Here is a 25,618-nt window from a genome sequence, read left to right on the forward strand (position 1 = left end):
TTAACAAAATTAATCTTTATTGTTCTTCTCCCATGTGGGACATTACCATGCTGACCTAAAGTATTATTTTCAAATTTCACTCCTGTTTATTAATCCCCTTTTTAAAGGGGCTCATAAAGAAAAATAGTTTACTCAGAACAAGACTCTGGAGTCTTCTGAATATTATGAGTAAAATACCTGTCCTGAAAGGATCTGCCCATGACTGACTCTTTGAAAGGCAATTAACTGCACACAGTGAACTGAAGTTCAGTTTTGTAAGTTTGGAGCAGCCTCTGATCTCTGAGAGCCTTTCACACAGCCCATGTTCAACTCCTTGAACCAAACTAACCTGCCTTGAATTGCTGTACAGAATCAGTTGTCTGTTCTGTGCATGCAGTTTAAACTCTTTTGATTTCTTTTAGAAAGTGCAGTTCTCCGCAGTGCTATGCTAAAGATGTCTTTGAGCAGGGTAATGTTGGTCATAATATCTGATTTTACTATTGTTTAATAATACTATGGCTGTGATAATGAATGTGGGATTTGGAGTAAGTCTGTTACAAAGGAGATTAGGGTTGAAATACCATGTTTAGATTTGGTCACCTTAATTTCTTGTTTAGTTTGTAGCTTGAAGCTGAAACAACACAAGCTGTTGATTTTTATTGAATATGCTATGATTTTTATTTGAAGAAAGAATATACAGAACAGAGACTGCAACAAAATAGATACTGAGTATCTTTAAAAATGAAAAAAATCATTGTAGCATGTTTGTTCTTTTGGAAACAACTTATTGCACTTACAGTTGTCTGTACCATTTGTGCTTTTTAGTATATGTATCAGAGCTTGCATAAAATATGTTGATATTGATGGAAATAACCCTATTTGATGAAAAGGTCTCATGAAATGAGGCATTATGCTTTACTGTGATGTGCAAAGGGGAATGCAAGCCTCTGATAGCCTGGTGGGTTGTGTCAGAGTATGAAAGAGCTGGCCAAGGCCATTGCATGAACACTCATTTCTTTGAAGGTTTTTGTGATGGAGTGTGATTCTTGGTGGCTGGAAAAAGGTACCTATGGCCATTTGCCAGGAGGGTCCAGGGAGGTTGATCAGCCTAACCTTAGGCTCTGAGAAGATTAGGAAGTGTGTCCTGGTAGGATAAGGAGGTGATTGGGATCAGTTGACATGGTTTATCAAGGACAAACCAGCCAGACAGCTTTTGATGAGAAGGGACTGAATGTATGGATGGAGACAGTGGTTGGAGTCAATGGACAAAAGTTGCAACAAGGGAAATGTTGAGTAGATAACAAGCTAAAAAATTCTAGAAGAACAGCCATTTGGTGTGCAATGTCATCTGGAGAGGTTTTGTAATCTGTGGAAATTCTCAAAACTGTGTATAATCCTGTACCTTCCCTAATGTTGAAGTAAGTGTTTTATTTCTTTTTCTTCACTGAGTACATTGAATTTTTTCTTTATTTTATTAGACCTTTTTTTTTTCACTTTTACTGAACAGACTTCAACAAAAGAATGGCAAAACTAGTGTAAATTAGTTCAGACAAGCCTGTGTGGCTGGGGTGAGAAGCAGTCTGGGATTTATGGCTGGGGCCCTTTCCTAGGGGAATGCAATGACAGTGGCTGTTGGGGCTGGTGGCTGCTGCTGCCAAATGGTGGTGGAGCAATGGAGGCTGTGGGCAAGGGATTTCAGAGCCTGGTGCTGGTCCCTCCAGGTGCTTATGCTGACAACATTTCTCCTTTCCCTGCTATTTGCCGACTCTGATAGTGTGTTATCTTTTTTCTAAACACAGAGAAGACTCTATAAGCCATAGTAAGTCATAAATGTGCTCAGTCCTCACAGGCTCACTTGTCACCTGCTGCAGCTAACAATGGGTTTCTTGTGCATTACCAAAATATTTCTCATTTACCCTAGAACCTCTCATTCTAGTTCTGTTCAGACATTGTTTGCAAGACACGATGTGGTCTTTTCAAGTCCCAGAAAGGTGATGACTTTTACAGTACTCTTCTGGCTAGAGGAATAACTCAAAACATTCAGTAAAAGAAATTTAGTGGGTGAGGTAGAACATTTCTAGTTTTTTGAATTGCAGAAGTATGCTGGGTACAGCTTTGCTGGACAGCCTGGTATTACAGTGTACCTTCAGGTCTGAGAAGTGGTGGTAAGCTGTAAGAAATGGGGAGAGGGATGAGAAATGGACTGTCATACTGAAGACTTGGGGATGGCTGGAGCCTTAAAAAGGTCTGAGGGAGATCTACAGAGAAGATATGGATGGCAATCACTTCGCATCACATATGGATGGTGAGACATAATGAGGGAAATGTAACTTCAAATAAATAAATTAATCCAATATCAGTATTTATATTTGAAACCAGTTTTTTTGGTGAAGTGAGTATCAGAAGTGTATCTTGTCCTGTTCAGGGAGCTACATAAAGCCTACATAAAGCTTTAGATTCAAGTGCTGCTTTTTTGAGGAGGAGGGGGAGAATACTGACTTGAGGTTAATGTTTTAATTCTTTTTATCTTAGAACACAGGAGACTTGATTCTACAGTGAATCAGGCAGGGAAAAGATAAATTGAAAAGTAAAACAAAATATCACATTATGCGATAAACCTGAAACTTAATGTTGTGTTTTCTTTGGTTAGTTTGTGTTTAAAATTCAGGCAATGTTAGTGAAATAAAATTATTTCTAATACTTCCTGTGTTTGTTGTTTTTACAGATGACATGGCAGAGCTTCTTCTTGGGGAATCCAAACTAGAACAATTTTTGAAGGAAAATACTCTTAAACACAGTAACAGTCCCCGGGGCCCCCAGCCAAAGCTGACTGAGGTCAGGAAACATCTCACGGCAGCACTTGATAGGGGTAATCTCAAGGTATGTAAGTCAGGCTGAACAAGAATTAGAAAAGTTGAAATTGATTGAAATGTTGAGGAAAGATTCCTTAAATTATATTTGCAGATTCTGAAAGTGAGATTAATACAAGAGAGCATTTTCTGTCAGAATTTTCTAATGTTCATAACCATTCCGGTCCTTCTTTTACTTAACTGTTGCTGTAGCTACTATGTCAGCTTACCTCTTCTGTACTCAACATGCATCTTTTCAGAGATCAAAAGAAGCTTCTTTTACACTCATATGCAACATTTTGTTTTCAGTGGCTTCTGGAAGCATTAATTTCTCTTCTTTTCTCTTTTCATTCCTTCGTTAATTCTTTTTTTCAAGACGTTTATTCTAACCTGATGCTTTGAAATGGTGGGAATTAAATATGTAGGCTGTGGAACAGATATCATTAAGTTTGATGCTATGTTATTTTCAACTGTGCTTGTGTTAGAAAAAGAAGTCCTATGAGGAGCTGTAATGATAGGCTGTCTTTAAATAGTTTTATCACCTGGAAAAGCTGGTTTCAAACTGAGAGGTATTTCTGGTACACGTGTAAATATGCATGTGAATATCTAAAATGGCTGGTAATGCTTTTCAGTAGCTTGCTGGAATGAGATTTAGTGAATTCCCCCTTACTTCAAGCTTCTCAAATATTACACAAGACAGGATTTTGTTCATTTGTTGCTTTCTTAGAAGAAATATTCTGTGGGTGACAGAAAACATACCTAGTAATTATCAGAAAGAATTAGGTGTGTTTTCTTAGAGAAAACCCTTTCTTATTTCTCTTCTTTCTAGCCAGAATTCCTACAAGAAGCTAACCTAATAATGGCCAAATTAAACTATGTGGAAGGTGATTACAAAGAAGCTCTGAACACATATGCTAGAGTTGGTGTTGATGACTTTCAGCTGACTGCAGTGCCACCGTATCGGCTACGGATGATTGCTGAAGCGTATTCTACAAAGGGTAAGATTGCTCTTTCCAGTATCATCATGTGGAAGTAGTTTTTTAAAAGCTAATTTATATCTTGTCCGAAGATGAAGAATTTTTTTAGTTTGAATGTCATCTACACAGTAGTGGAGTGCCATATTTGTAGATAAAATAAGAAGATGGTTTGGGTCCTTTAAATTATTCCGAGTTTGTGATAGTTGACAAGACTTTTACCTCAGTTAATATTCTAACTGATATTACTGTGCTGTGACTCACCATATTTTTGGGGTGTATGTATTTAAAAGTCCTCTCATATATGTCATAGTAACTGTGGCGAGTTGCCAAAAGTATTTTCACTGTTGCTTAAAGTTAAGGGCTACAAAACGCAGTGCAGTTTTGTGCTGGCTGTGGGCAGAATGGAGAACTTTGATTCACAGTGATGCCTTTTACTGAATGTTAAAATGCTCAGTCTATGCTAGGTTACATAACTAAATTGCCACTTAATTGAGAAGAGTATTAATAACATGATAACTGACTTAAAGCAATGCATCACTTGTGCACTTTTATTTTTAATTTTTTCTAATAGGAATATAGATTTAAAAAAAATCAGAAAGTGAAGGTAATTAAAAACCATTTTCTTCTTTACTATTCTAGTATAGTGAAAATTGTAATGCTGGCCTCGTGTCTTAAGGTGGCAGTGCCACTTCAGTTTAGAAAACTGTAATAGGGCTGGTCAGTGTGTTGGGGAGGATGGCAGTTTGTATGCCAGGGGCATATTAGAATTTACTGAGTGAAGTGTTTGCTTCGGTCTGCTGTGTTTAAGCATGGGTTTGGTTGCATATGCACTTTTTGTTATGGCAAGAGGAGTGTCAAAGGCAGCAAAAAATTTGTGAGAGGCTTCTATAGCTTTGACTAACAATTGATCAAGGATTGTTTTCCACCAACACCGGCCTCCAGTAAATGTTAGACAAGCATGAATCATGTCCTATAGAGATGTCAAGGACATAAGGGAACTAACTGGTAGCAGGGACAAAAGGATGCTTCATAAGTCTGGTCACTATTTAGATTAGTGGGAAGTGGGAGTAGAGGGGAAATTCTTGAATATGATGTAAATCTGCTCAGTTTTCTCAAACAGAATACCTATGGGCTTTAGAGCAGTGTCTGATTTGGGTACACTTCCACTCAGGTTTGTGGGTTTTGGCTGTTCTTTTTGTTTGGTTTTTGAAATCTATGAGGATGTCTGTTGAATTTGTCATGTTCTTTCCATGGACTTGAACAACTTTAAGAATCTAAATTTGCTTTTATCTCCAAGGAATTTAATTGAATCTTTTCCCAGAGCTCAACTCTTCTGACTTTGTTTTATTTGGCCTCATAAGGATATAAGCCAGTTGAAACCATAGTGGCATAAATTTTGCACATAAAAGTAGTATTTTTAATTTTACTTAATTTAAACATAATGTATTAGAAAATAGAAAAACAGATCTCTTTGCTACTCTGGAATATTTTGTAGGTTCAGATTTTTTTTTTAAATGAGAACAGAAAACCAATATATTTTCTGTCTAGATGTGTGAGGTTTTTTCTTCTGATTTCAAATTTTATTCTTAAAACATTGAAATCTGTCATATGAGGCCAATTTATCGTGATGGGGTTTCATTACTTTTGTCAGTTCTGTTGGGTGACTGGCTACCAGTTTGTCTGAGCAAAATATTGGGGCTTTTTTATTGGTTTGTTCATGTTCAGGAGCATTACTTTTATCTATTGTGCTTCCAGTTTGAGTGAAATTGCAGAACAGTTTGGGTTGGAAGGGACCTTAAAGATCATCTCATTCCAAGTGCCCTGCTATGGGCAGGGACACCTTCCACTAGACCAGGTTGCTCAGAGTTCCATCCAACCCGGCTGTGAACACTCCCAGGGATGGGGCATCCACAGCTTCTCTGGACAGCCTATTTCAGTGCCTCACCACCCTCACAGTAGACAGTTTCTTCCTGACAGCTTATCTAAACCTGCCCCCTTTCAATTTAAAGCCTTTATCCCTATGTCCTGCAAGACATACTCTTGCAAACTGTCTGTCTCCAGCTTTCTTGCAGGCCCATTTAGGTACTGGAAGGTGATTTAAGGTCTGCATAGAGCCTTCTCCAGGCTGGACAATGCCACCTCTTTTAGAAGATTAAAAAATTTTAATTTCCTTTCTTGTCATGATAGAGATTGCAAGAATATAGTCTTCTGTGTGATCTAGAATGAGGTGGTAATCACCTTAAATTCTAATTCTTAAATTAAAATCACCTTAAATTCAGTGTTAAATTTAGTATTCAAAGTCTGGACAGGTTTAGAGTAGCTGACAACTAAATAGCATATGTTTTCTACCCAGTAGTGTACATTTAATTCTCACTCTCTTCCCCATTTCTGGTCAATGTTTTTCTTTCTCCTTTTAAGAGTGACTGTAAACTTTACAGTCTGAATTCAGAGTCTCTTCTGAGGTGACTGAGGCTTGCAAGTATTACCAAACTAAATACAAGTTATTCTTACAGACATTTTGTGCTTCAATGGGATTTTTATTTCTGCTTGTATGTACAGGGATAACTGGATTATAGAAAGTTTATAAAACTCCTCAGAGTATTTAGATTTTATTTCTTTGGCAGTCATAGCACCATGTTATTAAGCAGTGAGGGACTGTCCATGCCTGTTTGCAAGCATTGGCCCAGCTGCACCATTTAATGCTGCACCATGCAGAGGCAGTGAAAGACACCTGCTGAAATGTCCCCGTTTGACAAATCCAGTTCCAGTGGATTTGCAGTCCTGTATACTATTGTGTAGTGGTCAAATACTGATGTTCTTACCACTGAGAAAGGCAGAGGGCAGATAACAAATGGTAGTTTTTAATGGCCTTAAAATTGTTTTCATTATTTAATGAGGGACCATCTCCATGTACTTACCCTTTCACTGTGAGGCTTCATTCTGTAACCTCAGAGGTGATGGATTGAGAGGGATGCATGAGTTGACATGTTTCTTCTTCTACAGTTGTTACAGAGTACTTATATGAGCATGTTGCACTGTAACCATAGACAGTTCCACAGCTCACAACAAGCCCTTGGAAATGACCTGCTTTCCAGATGGCTCATCTTACTCCTGCACATGGAGCACACAAAGTATGTCTCTGTTCCTCACAGCCAAGGAAGGGTCTGTATGTGTGTATGGATGCAGCAAAGTACAAAATGGATCAGCTTCAAGGGTCAGCTTCAAGCTAAATTTTGTTGGAGTTTTATCTACTGACAGCTAAAAAGAACTGGAAGAAGAATAGCAGTAGTGACAATGGTGGGGAGAAAAAAATGGAATTGGAACATGAAAAGGAAAATCAGAGAACTAAGCCATCTACTGCCCATGGTGCACTCATGAAAGGGGTCCTCACATTTTTATTACATAAATGAGTTAAATGCTTATATATGTAATAATGCTTTTAGCTCTTTATGCTGCTTACAGCTTTAGTTGAGGACAGCATATTAAAAGACTATATATGAGAGGATGCATAATATGGAATGATAGTAAGTCAAGTCAAGGATTCAAAGACTCTCAAACCCAGCAAGGAAGATTAAACAATCGTTATTTTCTTGGAAATATCTAGTTAGTTAAATGCTGCTTTAGCTCTTCTAAAGAAAGTTTCTTGCTAGATTTGTCAAAATGCGACATTGTAAAATTTCAACAGATTTTCAAGAAAATCCTATCAGCTTACCCTTTGAAATATTTTCTATTTCCATTACATGTGACTCTTTGCAAGCCTCTGGTGTGTGGGGAATCACAGGCTCTCAGTGCCCAAGAAGTGCTGGAAAGTGTTTCCTTTCTGTTGCTCTTTCTCGGGAAAGTGCAGAATTGTTACTGTGGTGATAAAGGCATGGCTGTATTTTATCAGACTGAATAGCTCATGGACTAGTTGTTTGGTTTTAATTTTTTTTTCTGGCTTCTGGCAACAAAAATAACTTCTAGTAGTAATGTCTTGTGCTTTATCCTGACTTGCAGAAGATGTGGGATGATCTGATGAAAAGGTATCTGCTTCTGTGTCCATTAAAACAATGGGGAGCAGACTTACTGTGTGAATGCAAGAGGCAAAGCCTCAGAAACTTGGTTAGTATAATTCCAATATTTTCCTGCCTTTCTTCACACTTTTCCTCAAATTCACATGTTAAAAGCAGAGTTGTAGAAGAAGATTATTTTCTTTTATGTAGCTAACCTCATGGACTAGCATACTAGCATTTGACTTTACACTGATGTTTTTATGTATATGCCCGTAGAATGCAGTTCTGATTACACCTAATGTTTTCTTTAAGGAAGGAGCTAATTTCAATGCTGTGCTTCTGAGTAATGATTCTGTATGGCTATGTAGAAGGTGTTGTGTGGGATAGAGTGTTAATAAAATCACAGGTTTTGTATTAAATACATATTTTTTTAGAATTCAAAGACTTGCTTGAAAACATGCAGTGGGACATATTTAAAATACAGTATAAAACATAAATTGAGAAGATAAAGCGTTTCAAATCATTGGACCACTTAGTATTTGCGAAAACATGAGAATACTTACTTGGATCTGTTGGTTAGCTTTTCCCCCATCTGCTTGTAAATTTATTTGACACATAAACAGAGGAGAAGCACAGAATAAGACAATTTTCTGTAGCAAAATGCCTATGGTTGGAGTTGCCAGCTTGTTTCAAGAGGGTGTGATGACGGAGAGAAAAATAGGCATAAAAGAATGACATTGCTGAGGAGACAGGCAGGTTTGCATGACTGTTGTGGCAATGTGTTAGCCTGAGAGCCGATGTATGAAATTGCTGGAGCTGGCTCCCTGAAGCTGTTGCCTCTTAGTCACAGGAGCATGTCATACCTTTAATATGAAATTTTAAGGAGCAGTACAAAAAAAAAGCAATTTTTTCTTTCTTCTGCCCCAAATGTAACTTGGCTATCAGTATGGTTATTAGAGTTGTCTTATGTGGATTGAGCAAAGCTAAGAAATGAGGCTGGGCAGGGGAAGGAGGAAGGAAAGAGAGTCTTGAGATTGTGGTGACAAGGCTTGGCTCAAAGTAAAACGTAGAGGTGTTTTGCACATTTCTGGATGTATTAAATACTTGATATTTAAGTATCCTTATAGGAAGAACTACTTTCTGATAGGTGGGAAGGTTCCCTTGTTCAAAAGGTTAAGTTTGTCTCTTTAGGGTCTATTTGTTTACTCTCTTTCCTAGATCAGTTTAATTGGCAGTGCTCAGTTCTGAGATTGAGGAGGATCTTAAACTCATGAAGAATTGAAATAAGACAAGTAATGAATCCATGAAGAAGTAAAGAGTATGTATGTCTTTTTCTTTTCATGTTAAGCTTGTGTTACTAGCTCCAACTTTTCCTACTTCTCTTACAAGACCAATCAGAAAAAAATTTTATGTGTTGTTGCCATATAGAAGTATGTATTTATAATCCATTTTAATATTGGGTGAAGCTAATAATCCCCTAAGGTTGTGGCCTCTGAGAACAGAACAATTAAGTTTCTGCAAGTTTTCAGCAGTATATGAATGAGGTAATATACTGGAAAGCATGCATAGGCATTATTCAAATACTGTGCAGGCAGTATCTCCTATGTTTCTAAGCAATTTTGTTTGCTTATGGAAGCAGAGATGAAATGCATGCACAGTGGGATATTGAGGTGTTATTTTGGGGAGGAGCAACTTGTCAGGAACTCTGCAATAGCAAGTTTTTAATTAAATAGGAAATAAGCTTATTGAAATTTTAGGTAACATAATTCTGATACTGCTACCTAAGTCAGAAGACATAATTGAAAAAATGAATTTATAATACTTGGCATTACGAATTAGTGACCCTTTCTAAAAATGCTAATGGAGGAGCATAGCAATTTACAGATCTGTCATTTCTTAGTCTGCTACTTAGTAAACTTGATTTTAGTAAAGAAAATGTGTTTATAATTAGCACAGTGTATAGATTGACAGACAACTTCAGGTACCTGTCAAGATGACTGTATTGCATTACAGTAATGAATTCTTGTTAAATGTGTGATGGAGTTTATAAGTTAGATTGTTTATAAGTTTATAAGTTAGATTGTGACATTACAGAATTTTAGCCTTATTGCTGCAGGTCATATTACCTTTTTATTGCCTACATCTTTGTTTGAATAACTGTGTTTACACTTAAATGATGTATGTTGAGAAAGGTGAGGCTGTCTTTGCTGCTGACCCATATTCAAATTTAATGTTGCATTTACCAAGTTAAATGATTGGCTATTAATTAGTTCTGTTTACAGAAACATGGAAATACTCATTAGGTTCAGTGGCAGTGTCAGGTGCATGTGGTTTGCTACTTTGCAGTTGGGAAAAGATGCTGCACTTAACTTTAATCATATGCAATTGTAATGGGATCTTGTGCACTGCTAGCCTGTGTCAGCAGACACCAAGCAACTCTCATGGAAGAATGCTAAATGAAAGCTGGTTTAGTAATTATGCTGGGGATCTCTAGACTCATTAGGCAATGGGTCAAGAACTCAGGTTCCCCTCCTCCTCCTGTCTTGCTGTGTAAGTGGTGCAGACTGTCAGTGAGCATTTTGCAGACCATGGCTAGGAGGCCTGTGCCATAGGGAGTTCAAATTTTCTCCATTAAAACTTTTCTTTCCCCAGACTACATTTATGACATCTGCCCTGCTGGAGCAGGGACTGGAAGGAACCCAGGCATTTGGCCTGCTTTCCTAAGTACTGCTTTTAGCTATCTGATTTGAAAGCTAAACTCTGAAAGAGAATACTGTGTTTCTTACTAAAATAGAATTCTTTAGGACTGGGGCAGTTTGGTGGCGTGTATTATTCTTAGTTTCTCCCAAATCCTTAGAATTTCTTCAGAATCCCTCCTTTGGCCGAGTGAAGAGAGTTTAAAAATGTTGGGCTCCAATTAAAAAGTAGTGATTCTGGCCTCTTTTTCTCATGTCACAGGAAGAACAGGTATCACAATAGAGCTTTGTCTTTTTTCCTTAGAGGTGCTTGTAGGAGCAATCCTGACACTTTACAGCAGAACAGTGTAAATTCCATAGTTAAATAATTTTCTGTCCCCTGAGCAAATAGCTTCCTTGATGCCCATTCCACATACTGGCGTGCAGCATTTCTGCCTTTGGGGAGCATTCAGCAGAGAGAGATCCACTCAGTCCAGGATGTGCAACAATAACCAGTCCTTTTTCCGGCTTTTAGCTCTAGTGTGAACTTTTTCAGCCCTGCCACAAGATGCTGGCCTATTAAAGGGCTATACTGTAGCAAGAATTGGCTGGCATATGGTTATTAAGAAACAAATGTGTGTGCGGGGAAAATACTGATCTCTTCTATTTAAAAGATATTGCAAAAGTCTGTTCCTTAAGAAAATACAAAGATTGGAATGCATTACATTTAGAGGAAAAGTGTGGCCAATTGTTTCACAACAGTTGTCTCAGATGATGTTAAAAGAAATCCCAAAATATTGTTATGCTTTTATTGACTACTTGGAGTAATAAGTAGGTATTCATTTCAGAAAAAAAGGTGAGTATTTCTAGTTTTTCATCTTTTTAACTCTGAGAAGCTTCAAGACACTTAGAAGCACTAGCATAACTATGGCATTATGGCATTAGAAAAGCTGTCATATTGAAATGACATTGCAGTTTAAGCGTGCATGATAAAATGCTGTGTTCTGCCTGAAAAATTGTGCTTATGTTACTCTGGGTTTAGTCTAGAATGGAATTTAATTCTCCATAAGAAGTCTGTGTTTAAAAGAGTGGGTAGCCAGAGCTTCCCTTAAAATCTAGTGTGCTAAGAGAAGGGGATATTGGCCTTTTTCCAGTGCCTTTTCTGGAAAGCAGGTGTACTAAACTGGCCATAAAATAGGAGACTTTGCATTCTGACAGTTGTTGGAGACGTTTCCCCTCGAGTCTTGGCATAATGGAATGGGCAGTACAAGGTACTTAAAAAAATCAGAGAAATTATTTTAGTTTCCTTAATTTGTCTAAACCAATAGGCAATAGGCAATCCCTACAGTGTATCTGCAGTAACTGTAAAAGGTAGTTTATTATAAATATATTTGCTTACAGTTTATTCTGTTTCTCTTTTCCTTCATAATAATTACTTTGCAAATATCAGTAGGAATTGAAGACAAAAACAGCCCCATGCTTTGCTTTCTAAAAAAATCTCAGAAAAAATTCTCTGCAAGCAAGAAAAATCTTTGATTGAGGACTTAATTAGTCCTTTCTTCAGTGAGATTAGCAGGGTATGTTCTAAGTTCAGAAATAAATAAATGTGGGAGTTCCTTGATAGCAATAACAATATGCTAAACATGAAGTTTCTTTAGAAGGAGGTGAAAAGGGGCTTTTTGTGTACAGCATTTGGAACACTTACCATATCATGTATCAACACTTTGCATCTCATGTGTAGGGAAGACAATGTTCTGTGTACTAAAATACACTTGGGTTTTACATGTCTATGTAAGGAAAACAGGAAGCAAACCCAGAAATCTTTATATATTGAGGCAGCTCTCTCTCTTGAAAAAGCATGCTTATTGACTTAAGTGTAAAACAGTAGTTCACTGTTTTTCCTCTGTCCTTTGATTTCTCTACTGGAAACAGGAGATAAACAATGGGGTCCATTATTATTTGTGGTCTCTAAAATTTATACAGACAAGGTACTGGCTGGGATCATGGAGAATCCTCAGATGCACAATGCTCTAAGTGGTTTTGTTGATGTTTTTGGAATGATCTCAGTAGTGGTCTGTGTAGTAAGAGTACTTGGCAAAGATCTGAACTGTGCCATGGAGTCCCTTTTGGCCTTCAAGCAACTTTTGGTTTACTCTGTATGGTGAAATGGGAGTGTGGCTTAATTGGTTTTCCTACAGACCGAAGTCTGGGGTTTTTTTTGACATAAAAATGGGTGTGAAGACTTCTTAAGAATAGTTTACATGTTCTTGCGGAGGCATCCTCTTTTTTGGGTAGTGGTCAGTTTCTGCAAATGTGGTTGTAGGGCCAGCCTGGTCTTCTATTTGTAAAAAATGTTTACTTGGCTTAACCTTGGCCACTGATTTGAGACTATAGACACAAGAATGCCACTTATTCCAAGTGATAAAACTGACTCGTGTTTGCTTTCTGAATATTTTACAAAATAAGGATAACATTTTGAAAATTAAAGGAAAACCTTTGCAAGTTACCGTATAATTTAAATATCAGGAATAATCTTTTGTTGTCCAAATGCTGTTTGTTGCTCTTCTGCTCTTATGACAAGCAATTTTAGAGTTACCTTGCAAAACATGTAAACTTAATTAGTATGGACTCGTATTTGTTTCACTGCTTCTCATTTTCTTTTCCCTCAGGAGTCGTCTTGCTTGATATCAGGACTAGATATGTATGAGATAAGTGTCTTCCCAAATGAAAACTGACCCAGTTTGTTGGAAGCTTTTATCTGAAAATGATTTTAACTGGAAGGGCTTAAATTTAAAAGCCTTGAATATCAAAGTCAACTTACGATACCAGTTGTGATGATACTCTTGAATGCAGAATCAAACAAAATAAAAGTTAAATAAAGCAATAGCTATGGGCTTTACAGCAAATGCAGTAACATTTTATAGCAATAACCTGAACTTTTTTTTCCAAATATCTCTAAGTAGTGTATAAACAGTTAAAGAAATACCTGTCCTTTGGGGGAGAATGGCAGATTCCTGCCTGGCAGGTGTAGGAAGAATCACAAAAGGGACAATTGACTTGTCTGATTCTATGACAGGTCTTCAGCAGATAAATTAGGGTAATATGTGTTTTTTTGAACTTCATGTGTTTCTCTTTTGTATATGTTACTGTGTGCTTGTTTTTGAGGGCCTAATATAGTGATCCCTATTTTAATTAACTTCTTTTCATCTCTCAGTATTCTTATGAGGAAGTGGACGGTATACCATGTAATTGTTGTTGCTGTGTATATCAATTTAAAATTAAATAGTACTTTTATACACTTTAATACATTATTCATTAAATTTCATCTGTATTTAAGAAAAATAATTAAATTAGTAGTCTGGAGTGACTTGTTTTAACAAAATCATAATTATGAAAAGCATAATTTATTAAAGATTTCTTCTCTAGTTGATATGTTTTCATTTTGAATACAGCATTAAATTGCAGTTTTTTCTTGTGTCATCAAAACAAATACAGCATGCAAACCATTCTTTTAAGAGGTCATTTCAGAATAGATCTCCAAATAAACTTCCTTCTTCAAAGCATCACATGTTTAAAATATATATAATTTCCTATATAATAAACATTAAAAAAAAAAAAAGTGAGTGCTAGTTGTATAGAAGCATTTGTCTAAGAAGTAGTATTCTGTACTTCATCAAAGAACACTTAAAATTTAGTCCCTGCTGCATTACTTCGAATTTCTGGCTGAACACTGACGTGTTTTCATATCATAATGAAAAATTCTCAGCTAAAATAAGAAGATGTCTTTGTAGTGAGATTTTCAGATTTAAATATTATAGTTATGGCCATAATCTTTAAAAATAGAAAGAATAAATCTGACTCAGATCTACAAATAGTTGAGTAATTTGCTTGATGTAGAAGATGATTACTTGGGGGCATTGGCTGTTCATAGTATGGGAGAGAAGGAATGAGGAGGAGTGATTCACACACAAATTACCTGGTGCTTTCAGTCATTTGATGTGTTTATTGCAGTGCATTTACTGTATTCCTTAGTCACCTCTGAGTTTGAAGGTGTAGGTGTAGGATTAGCAGGACTTTTAGTACTGGGTTCAGGATTTTGTGTTAACTGAGTGTATAGCACACAAAGCTGTAAGATATGTGTTGTTTGTACTGGTAATAGGGTGGTCTGGAGGGTAAAGGTGGCCAACAAACTGTGATACAGACTTAAAACATCCTCTCAAGCCAGAAATCTGGATTTGTACTACTTGGCATTCTACAGATATGCCCAATATATCACTATGTGTTTTGTTGATGTTTTTTTCTCCAGCAATGGATTCTCAAAACTTTCCACAATGAATAGAGAATACAGTAATTTAAATTGTGGATTATATTAATGTGGGAGCAGTTGAAGACACTTTAGGACTAGCATTTACTGCTGACAAGCTGGAAAAATGACCTGAAATAAATCTCTTAACATGTGGAAAGGGCTACTGCAAATGCAATTAATTATTCTAATAAATATAAGATGAAATAGTTGGCTTGAAGGAAATGATCTGGTGGTCTGTTGCAGATCATAAGTGGAAGATAATTTTTACTAATATGTAAAGCAAGGCACTGAAGTTCAGCTGATTTTTAATACTTTTTTAAAAAGTATCTCTTATGAAAACCAGGAAGTCTTTCATCTTCCCTGCTCAGTGCAGTTGAGGCCTCCAAGTGGAGCCATTTATCCTCTTTTGGCACAGTGAGTCAAGGTAGAGGTAACCAGTTGGAGAGTGTCCAGAGGAGATAAAAATGATTAGCTGTCAAGGAAGCATGAAAAGAGAAATTGGTGAGAATTGATATTTTTTCTTGAGAGCTCTCTAGATGAATCAAAGAATTTTTTGAGTTGGAAGGTCCCAGGAGCATCATGGAGTCCAGCTTGTACACGAATGGCCCATAGGGGGATCAAAGCCATGACCTTGGTGTTGTTGGCACCGTGCTCTAACTTGCAGTATTTTGTGGAGAACAGAATAACCTTTCTATGAGGATGAATCAAATTAATTAATCTAGAGAGGGAGTTTTAAGAGCTAGGAAAAAATACTATTTGTGAGAATAGTTGAGCTCTGTGGTAATTTGCATATGAAGGCCAGTGCCTTCATCCCTATGTCATAAGCTTTTAAGAACAGGTTGGACCAGTGTCAGGGGTTGGTTGATTCCTCCATCAGATAAATGGATTTGTATTCTCAAGGTCCTTTCTAGCACTTTAATTATCTTGAAAAATAGCTGTAATAGAAGTGACTTGTGTAGGAGTTAGTATTGATTAGTAAGAGTTGGTGGATTTTTATTTGAGACAAGTGAAGATTTTTTTTTTTTACTTCAAAGCACCACTTAATGTATTTGTTGGGTAGGTCTGAGCAGAAAAGACCTACACGGCCTTGATGAGAGTGAACTACCTCTTCTAAATTTAAATACAAAAAGTACTTCCTAACACATTGTTTGTTTTAAATGTATTTGTTTTTTTAGATACTTTTGTCTTGCACAGTGACTGGGTTAATGTTGCCTTGAGTGCCTTTCTGCACTGTACCTTGGTTTCTGCGATCATTCTGGAAAACTGAAGACATAATAATGTAAAACTGGTATAGAAAGACACTATATCTTTTTTATGGTAGATTGTTAAAATGCCTTTTAAATCAAAATTGCTTTAAAAATTGCTGCTTCTGGATTTATACTTATTAAGAAGGAGTAATTTTTATTTATATATCTGTTTTAGGGAACCATATCTTCATTTCCTTTGTTTCTTCCCCTGAACTAAAGGGACTTACCTGGACTATGTTTTAGCTATTAATATTATATGACATTAGTTTTTAATGCTTTGTTTGAATTTTTTTTGCCTCCCAAGGTCTCTGTCTGGAGAAGCTGCCAATATCTTCCTCAGCGAGCAATCTCCATGTGGACCGAGAACAAGAAATTGTCACATGCTATGAGAAGGCTGGGGATATTGCTCTCCTGTACCTTCAGGAGATAGAAAGGGTAAGCTGGGGTGATTTTCTAAATTGAATATTTAAAGATTGATATAAATGCCTTTTTGAAAGAAATTTGTTTATTTCTAGGAGTTATACACTATTGCTTTTTATTTAGACTTTGAGGTACATTTGGGCAAAATGCAGTACGCTTGGAGCTCTGTTCTTTGGCTTGTGAATGCTGTTAGAGTGAACTGAGCTGGCAATATCCATCTGATCCTCTTTCAGACCCATTGCTTGCAAGCCTCAGGCCTCTCGCTTCACAGCTGTCTTTGAAGGAGTTAGAAGACACATTTAGGGTCATGAAAAACAGAAGAAAGGAGAAAGAAAACTGATGTGATGGGGAAAAAGTAATTCATACTGTTTTTAAAATACATGTTTTTATTTTCTGAGGGTTTTTGCTGTTTTATTATTGTCTTGTAGTGGCTGGTAGGCTATGTGCACCACCAAAAGCTGGTTACATTTTGACAACATTTTCAATGTTGATGTAATACAATTATTTCTAAATTGTTTTTTGGAAATCACTCTGGAGGTAGCTTTTAATCTTCTTACTGCTCTCTGCAGCAGTCTTTTCTAACCTAACAGGAGTTTTAGATTTTCGAATACCCTCCTGCTACAGAATAAGGTTGCAAATATGCTTTTTCATATTCTTCTCCGTTGTATACGATTCTTCACAAAAATTTCTGAAAAAGAAGTATAAAATTTTGCTTAGCAGTATTTCTGCTTGGTAAATAAAATATCTGTAAGGGTATAGCCGAGAACAAAAGAGTTTATATTTAGGTGGCAATGGAGGTAAAGCTAGAAATGGTTTATTAGCCACCACCTACAAATGCCAAAGATTTCTCCAACATTAAATATTAGGTTCCATGGAAAAGTACACAAACCTTAATTTTAAGGTTTTTTTTTCTAAATACACTTTCCCCCCCCTTTTTCTTGTGTTCTCTTAGGTAATTAATGCCAACATACAAAACAGAAGCCCTAAGCCAGGGCCCACTGCACATGAACAAGAGCTTGGTTTTTTCCTGGAAACAGGGCTTCAGAGAGCACATGTTCTATATTTCAAAAATGGGTGAGATTTGAGTCTTCTTTTATTGTGTTTATTTTTTTGTGTAGGTTTTGTATTTGTGATTTAACTGGGCATCATTTTTAGCAGTTGTGGATTCTGTAATTGTGAGGTCTCTTGTAAATAAAGTAGTAACATTTTGATTAAAATAGTAAGGCTGCCCATATTGTATTTATTTACATATTGGAAAATTGTACAGTCAAAGTATATTAAGCAGAAAGCATTTTAGAGTTTTGTTTACTAAATGTAAGAACTTAGAGTACCTTAAGCTTTAACTATTTGAAATTAACTATCAAACACTGTTAAAGAGTGATTGTCAACATATTGAAACTGTTGATTTTTATAATTTTGATTTTGTAATTTTTTTCCAAATCTCTTCAGTTATCACTTATTTTAACATTATGCTGCAGGATAAATGTGCATGAAGATGAACAGTATGTATACAAGTATACAATCTTTATTGTACCTGCTCTGTAGATCCCTTTAGATTCTGCATGGGACTTCCTTTATAATTTATTTTAAATAAGGCTTTGCTTAAAAGCCTAAAATAAATTCAGTTGCCTCACAGAATGAGAAAAAGAATACAACTCTCCATTTTTAAGAACTTCAAAACTCGGCACAAATGGGTTTTAAGTACATTTCTGAGATTTGTTGAAATCACGTAGTTTAAAAACTTGTGTCTGGGGCTTCTTATTTCATTAGGAAAATGTGATTTTATTGAAATACTGGAACTCTTGATGGGACTACTGTTTGGTACCAAAAATGTTTCTTATTCTTTCAAATACATAAACCAGAGATGAAGGAAATAATGCAGTGTCTGTAAAGAGTTCGAGATTGTAATGTACTGAAGGTAGGGTAAAAACCTACCTGAGTTTTAAACTGTTCAGGAATTTCAACATGGAAACAATCACTACACTTTTGAAATCTTTCCTTAAATTATTGAAGTAGTGGTGGAATATCATGATCTGAGACTTACACTTTAGTTCTGTTTTCATAATTTAATTGCGGAAGGAATGGAATGTTCTGAAAGCTAATTTTTTTCATTTATCAGAACTAAAAATAAGATCTCTGTTTTCATGTCTGCACAAAAAATAAATAAAATACAGTTACTGCCAAAGTGCCAGTGGTTAAGAATAAGCTAAGAATTCCACATTTTGAAGGATTTTGAGTGAAGGCCAGGGATAGAAATAGTGCATTTAATCTGACATGTTTTGTTTAAAAGCAACCAGCAGTAGACACAGCAGATTGCCATTAATGAAGAAAAACTAAAAGCAACTGCACAAGAAAAGTCATGCAGTGGATTGTTAAGGAATATCCAGACAGGAGTGTTTTTCCTAGACTGTATCAGCTGGTCTGGTGTGAGCTTTGAAAGGTGATTTTATTCCATGTGCATTTTAATTCTTCACAGTGAAGTTGGTGGTCTTGTTAACTCCTACACAAGCATATATTTTTTTGCAATCTTTAGTACAGGGGTCACTTGCAGTTTATAAGCTAATTCCACATTATATATAGAATTTTGAATTTCTTCTTCTAGTTCCGTTGGCCAGTGGTAGTTTTGGTGGTATGATATGAAACAAGGTGTTAGAAAAAATGGCTCTGTGACAATCATTATTTGACATATTCCTGCTGTTACATCCTTTAGTTTCCTTCCTTAATTCGAAGTCAATCACAGTTCTTTCAGTATTTCCTAATATGGTCATTGTTCCAGGCTGCGTGTTATGTGGCTGCTTTTAGGGATTGTTTTTTCATTTTTTTCATTTTTTAACTTGGGTTTATCAGAACTGAAGAGAATTCCCAATATATACTTTTTCTAATAGGGATAAATTATAGCCTGCTTTTTAATAAATCTATTTAAAGGAGGTCTTGTTTCATTTTTAAATGTATCATCCCTCCTGATGTTAGGCTACAGAAAGTAGATTTGAGATCTTTCCAGGAAGCTTAGCAACATACTTAAAGTTTGAATGTAATCTAAAATCATCTTTGTACATGTGTGTCAGTTTCAAAGCAGAAAAGAAAATAATATAACTTTTATATGAGCTGGAAGACCATAATTTCAATAGTAACATAGGGAGTATTGCTGCCTACTTATAAAGTTGGTTGATCTACTTCAAATTTCCTTTTCATTTGTTAACTGTACAGAGATTTTCTTCTTAGTCGAATAATCAAGATTTTGTAGAGGATTCAGTGATTATCTTTCAGGTGTGCATTATCTTGTATAAAAAACTAGGAAGTGCCTGAAACTTAACTTAGCCTTTCTGCTAAGTGGTGGTATTTTGAAAATACATGGAAATGCACTTAGCTAAAAAAAAAAAAAAAAAAGAAATGGAGGTGGAAATAGTCTGAACCAGAAAAGTGTTAGTTTAGTGCTAATAAGACACAAAACTGAAATTAATGGTTTCTTCTGAAGCGTAGAGAATTTTATTAAAGAAACAAACTACATCCCCATTTTTCACTTGGGAGATGAGAAACATTTCAGCTTGGAAATGTGTAACAAGGAAGTTGAGGAGTTGTTCTAAAACTTAGAGTAGGGTTTGTGTGTTTTTTAAAAAATGTTCTGAAATGTAACTTTCCATGCTTTCAGGCTGATTACATAACTTGTATAGTAGCTGCTTTGTAATTTCATATTGAAGGAGTTCAAAGCCTTGATGTTTTCCCAAGAAAAGCTGTGAGCACAGGAACTTTGACATTGGTATTTAACATAGCTATTTTCAAGTACAATACCCTTGAGAAAGGACAACTCTTTAGGTACCCAGTGTTTCTTCTAGCCTAGTATTTGTGTTGTTGTGAGATTTACAAGTTGATTATGTCTGGTTTATGATTTTTATTTTTGAGGTAGTAATGTTCACAAATATATTGGAAATGTATGCTCTTGAAGCAAAGTGGCATTTTGGTTGAAGTCTAAAATCAGCAGGCCATCATGTCAAAATCAGACTTACCTAGCTTTCAGGGCTTTTTTTTTTGGTTTCTCCTTTATTTTACCCCCCTCCAGGGATACTGCTCTGGATCCAGACTGCAGTTTGGTCTAGTCTCCATCATGGTTCACATACTCAGTCAAAACCTGAGGATCCCAGAGATGGACCCATGATGGTCCACAGGCCATTACCTGTGCTGGGCCTGTCACAGTGAAGCAAGACATTCCTAGTCTCCTCCAGCAAGTTGTTTCTTATAGACTGGCTTCTTCTTCATAGAAAATTACCCTGAAAAAAAGGAATTAAAAAAAATCAACCATTTTTTCTCATTTTTCATATAATTGAGATAATTTCTTTATATTGACTTTAAATGTTTGACAAGCACAACAAAAACCCTCCTTAGAGTATGGGACTTAACTATGTAGAATTTCTTTTATCTCTTTTTTTCCTTTCACTATAGCATATCACAGAAATAGCATAAGAACATTGCTCTCTTTCTGGTAAGAGAGGAACACTGGATGGGAGGCAGTCTATAGGTGCTTCCTTTCCACATGTATATCCATACAGTGCTCACAGATAGAGATTTTACAGGGATGAAATCCGTGAGAGAAAGATTTATGTAAATGCTTGACATAAGTGCACAGGAAGATCCTGTAAGATCAGCTCTCTACTGTGTTAGAATATAGTGCTAGATACCCATCACTCTGCATCTCTTGAAAGCCTTTTGCACATCCTACGTCTCAAAACAAGTTGGTGTTTAAGTAAAGAATAGAAAGTAAAATGAAAACATTGAAATCCTACAAAGTATCACATTTCTTATATGTAAAATATCACTGCTGTGTGTTGGAAAGCAAACAAAATCACTTCTGTTGCAGTTTTCAACACAGCTTTGTTTTCTATATGCCTGCTTTTGTGTTTGTGTGCTTAGGAAGCTAAGGCAAGAATATATTCAAGATAGAAACAAAAGTAATTTCTCTGTGATTCCTAGCAAAAATAAATTTTCAAAGGATACTTTATTGTCTGTCCTATCAGATGCTTTCCTCATCCTTGTTTCCAATACTGTTCTCACCTGTTAGTTTTCATTGAAAAAACTATTTGAACATGAGAGGAAATTATTATTCCCTCAGATATTCAAGATAAAATCATCCATTATGAATGCTTTCTCTTTCAAACCTTACTGTATGTTTATTGCTCAGAATTGTGTCTTAACTTCAAGAGTTGAAAACAAGATTCCATTGTGAAGTTACAGGTGGGAAACCTGGTAGTGTTGCATGGAAGACTAAGGTGGATATAAACATTAAGGAATTACTTTTATTCAGAATCTTATCAAGTTTTGTAATAACTAGGTATACAAAGAACAGTGAAAGAGTAATGTTAGTATCTGAGTTATGTTTAAGACTGATACTCTTAATAATTTGTAGTTGGAATTCTGACTCCAGCTCACTTTTTCCAAGAAGATAGTTAGCATTTTTTAGCCCATGTACCACATGTCTTGCTGACAGTGGCTGTTGATTGCATTTGCAAGCATCAGATTGAAGGTTTTGGCTTTTTGTTGAATCGGGATGGCTAACAAACAGAATGGTCTTGGATCCTCAAATAGGGGAGTTAATGTTTCCTACACTTCCCCTACTCCCCTCAAAATGCTCATTTTAGTGCCCTGCTTAATGTTCTTGTTTTTCCACTGTACAGAGGAGTTGCTATTTTCATCTTCCCCAGACCCACCCTCCTCCTACCCTCCTAGTGTGCATTTTCCTTGTTTGCCTTTTGCTGGTTCAGATGCTTGTTTGGTTCTTCTGTGGAGTTTTGTTGTCAAAGAAGTCATAGCTTTCTGTCATTCTGGTGAGAAGAATTGGTTCACTGGAAGGTTGATAATGGCTGGTGTGGCTGTCAGAAAGAGATGGGACCATGCACTTGAGAGTAGGAAGATACCAAGGAGGAAGAATGGTGGGAAAAAGGAACAAACACTCAGAGATGAGAATGGGGAGGAGGACATCTTCCTCTTCAGGTTGTGAACCATTAGGTGGACTAACTACCAGTGGAACTGCAGTGTAGGCAGCAAGTGTTTTCATTTTGAATGCATGAATGCCAGAATTGCTGCTTCATTGTGCTCTTTCAAATACTTAGGCTTGTGTAGCTCTAATGGCACATTGACGATGTTTTATTTATAAGCTCAAACATGTGTTAAGAACTTTAAAACATCAAACAAACATCATCTTCTGTAGCAAATTTGCGTTATCTGGGATTTTTCTTTCTGCCTGAGGTAGCAATAGATAAAATAAGAAGCATGCCATGATAATTTTTTAAAGTAGACTTTAAAAAATTTTTTTTTTAAAAAAGAATAGCTTAGATTCTGGCAGCAAATTTGGGATTTTCTACAATTTATTCAGATAATAATGCCCAGTGGTAATTAATGTTTTGTGAAAATTATATAATATTGTGGGTGTACTGAATGTGTAAGTATAAAAGGGAGAGTGGGAAACAGAACTGTCTGAGGTTGCAACTCTGTTGCCTCTCATAGATAGGTACCTAAATGCTTACCAGGGTGTTTTTCTAATTGTGGATTAAGTTATACTTCTCCACCCTCTTAAACCTGAGGGAAAACAGACACAGACATTAGTCACAATCCAAAGCACCATCCATTGTGCAGAGGATGTAGTCTTGTATATTTGGTCAGGCCTTCAATAAAGTTATGGAAGCGAGCCACAGAATTGCAGTCCTTTTAAATTTTTTAAAATTTCATCTCTGTAGGGCTATAGAAAGCAGTAGGGTAAATTGCATACCTCGGTATTAGGATTTTCTTTTACAGGTAAAGAATTAATCTCTTGATTTGTCACATTTCTTGCTTTTTGCTTATGTAGTAGCTTCTTTTAATGTGAAATTGTTTTTGGCCTTATTACTGTGTAAATGACTCTTAATTGGCTAAAAGTAATAGTTAGAGTGTATGGATTTTAATAGTTAGTTTTTTTGTAAACATGTCAGTTATACTGAAGTTACTGAAATGTCACTGTTCTGATTGACATGCATATTCAGAGTTTCACTTGCCCTTACTCCTTACCTTTTAAATAATTCCTTTCTTTCCTTTCATATTTGAATTTTTGGGAGGAAAAAACCCCCAAACTTAAAAACTTGCAGTGTACCTACGAGTTTACAAACATTGCATTTCTTTTTCTGTTTATAAATACAGACAGAAAGAGAAAGCACAAGAGAAGGTGGAAGTGAGCTCAATTCTAAAAGCAACTTCTATTTCATTGCTTTGGTCAAGCCTGGTAGATTTCATTGTTATTGTTTTTTCTCTCCCTTTAAAAGATGAATATTGAAAAGTTGTGATATAGTCTCAGCAATGAACTAATAGGGTAGTATAAGTAGCTCAGCCTATTCACCAACATGGTTCTGGATGTGTTTTTCTCTCTTAAATGGGTAAAGCATTGACAATTTAGCCACCAAATTGCAGAGTAGGTGAGGTTTGGTTTAGCTCAGAATGCAAAAATTTATTCTAATTAAATTTTTAATAATTGAAAGACAGTGGAAGACTAAATATTTGGGGGTTTTGACTGAGAAGTATAAAGAAAATGCCTGACAAAGAAAGCCCTTCTCACTAATTGAGAAGATATTACCAAAACATGCTATAAGTACAGAGGAAATTAATCTTATCAACCTTTCTAAGGTTAATTTTCAAACATTCCTTTTTTAGTCTGTTTTGAGTATACCATGATTTGATCTCACTGATTTTGTTATAGGGAATAGTGTTTGAGGGTTTTGTCCTAATATCATTCAAACATAGACTGCTTTTTGTTGAGCAATTTCTTTCATTCTTTTCCACTTTTTGTGTTTAAAACCACAAAAATAAGAAGTATTGGTGGGGGTGAAGTTTATCTGGATCAGTAATGCCAAAGCACTGCATTGTCCAGTGCTAAACATGCTTTTTAAAACCAAGAAACTTCTTGGTGATGATGGTGACAAATTTGTTTGTGCCTAAAGTTTGCTGGCCTTCATGCTCATATACACATTTTCTGATCCTGCCTTGAGAGCTTATCCTTGGTGCCCCTTAATTTTCTTCCTGCATTTTGCTTGTATCATGTCTACAGTTATTAATTTCTGTCTCTGTTTGAGAGTGAGCACCTTTGTATAGGTGCAGTTAAGATATTTGCATTATTCTAGACAGAAATACTGTCTGAAATTTTTTAAGGAGCCTAAAAGCTGATCTTGTATCAGAATAATTAATTAGGTTCTAACATGAATATTTGGGGTTTTGGGTGCAAATATGTAGACACAAGGATGCAAACAGACCCTAAGGGCTTGTCTGTACAGACTTTGAGTAGATCTTGGTTTTCAGCCTAACTGGCAGATTGCTACTTAAAGAGTCAAAGTAGGGGTGTTTTTCTTGAAGATTTAAAGCAGCAAACATTCTATTTGTCTTTAAAAATGAGGAAGACAGAATCCAAAGGAGTTGATTTGAGCATGTTATGGCAGGAGGCAGTCAGAGAAAAGACACATGTATGTAGCTGTTAGTGTCCATCTGTGGGCTGTCTTTGTCTTGTCTGAAATCACTGATAATGTGTCAGTTCCAGGTGAATGTTAATGTACCTTAAAATTCTTTGTCCCTGAAAGGAAGGGATCTCAAAGTCGTTTACAGACACTGTGGGACATTGCTGTCTCAGTTAATGTGCCCTTTTGCTCTGGCATTCCATCAGCGCAGGGAGAGCTGCTGACATGAAAGCACATCCTAGTGAAGAGCAGGTAAAAGCTGTGTGTGTCCCAGGCTAGGAAGGAAACCATGTCCCAGAGCAGCCACCACTCTTCTCAATGTTACAAACTGTTAACAAATACAGGAAATGTACTTTGCTAAAAGCAGTGTGGTGTGGAGATCTACCATATTATTAATGGTATATTTTGCTTCATTTCTTGACTCTAAAAGCATTTAACTCAATTTTAGGGTGATTTAGATTGTAGTTTTGAGGGTTTTTTTTTAGTAAATTTCATGTAGAAGATGCTTGACAAATCTGTTTTGTGTTTGTCTTGACATGTGCAGTGAATCACTGTTAAATGCTTTATGAAGCAAAAGCGAATTCTGTATTTTAACTGCTTTTTTTCTTGTACAATCTTACTGCTTTTTCCATAATAAAGTAGAACTTCAGTCACAAGTTTGAGTCCCTTGCATATGCTTCAAAAAGTGTAATGGGTAGCTAAAAGTAACCT

The 25,618-nt window shown here is 36.1% G+C and overlaps 1 protein-coding gene across 3 annotated transcripts in view; it reads left to right on the forward strand.

The window, feature by feature from the left end:
• The window catches only part of TTC7B (tetratricopeptide repeat domain 7B), a 121,702-nt gene that overhangs the window by 14,116 nt on the left and 81,968 nt on the right, over positions 1-25,618 (forward strand). For all 3 annotated transcript variants that reach the window (XM_084208757.1, XM_084208758.1, XM_084208759.1), the window contains exons 2-5: positions 2,705-2,859; positions 3,658-3,826; positions 16,330-16,460; positions 17,398-17,519. In XM_084208757.1, coding sequence (XP_084064883.1) covers positions 2,705-2,859; positions 3,658-3,826; positions 16,330-16,460; positions 17,398-17,519 — 577 coding nt within the window. The remainder of the gene's footprint in view (positions 1-2,704; positions 2,860-3,657; positions 3,827-16,329; positions 16,461-17,397; positions 17,520-25,618) is intronic.

This window comes from Fringilla coelebs (genome assembly GCF_963513975.1).
Source record: "Fringilla coelebs genome assembly, chromosome: 6".
NCBI classification, from domain to species: domain Eukaryota; kingdom Metazoa; phylum Chordata; class Aves; order Passeriformes; family Fringillidae; genus Fringilla; species Fringilla coelebs.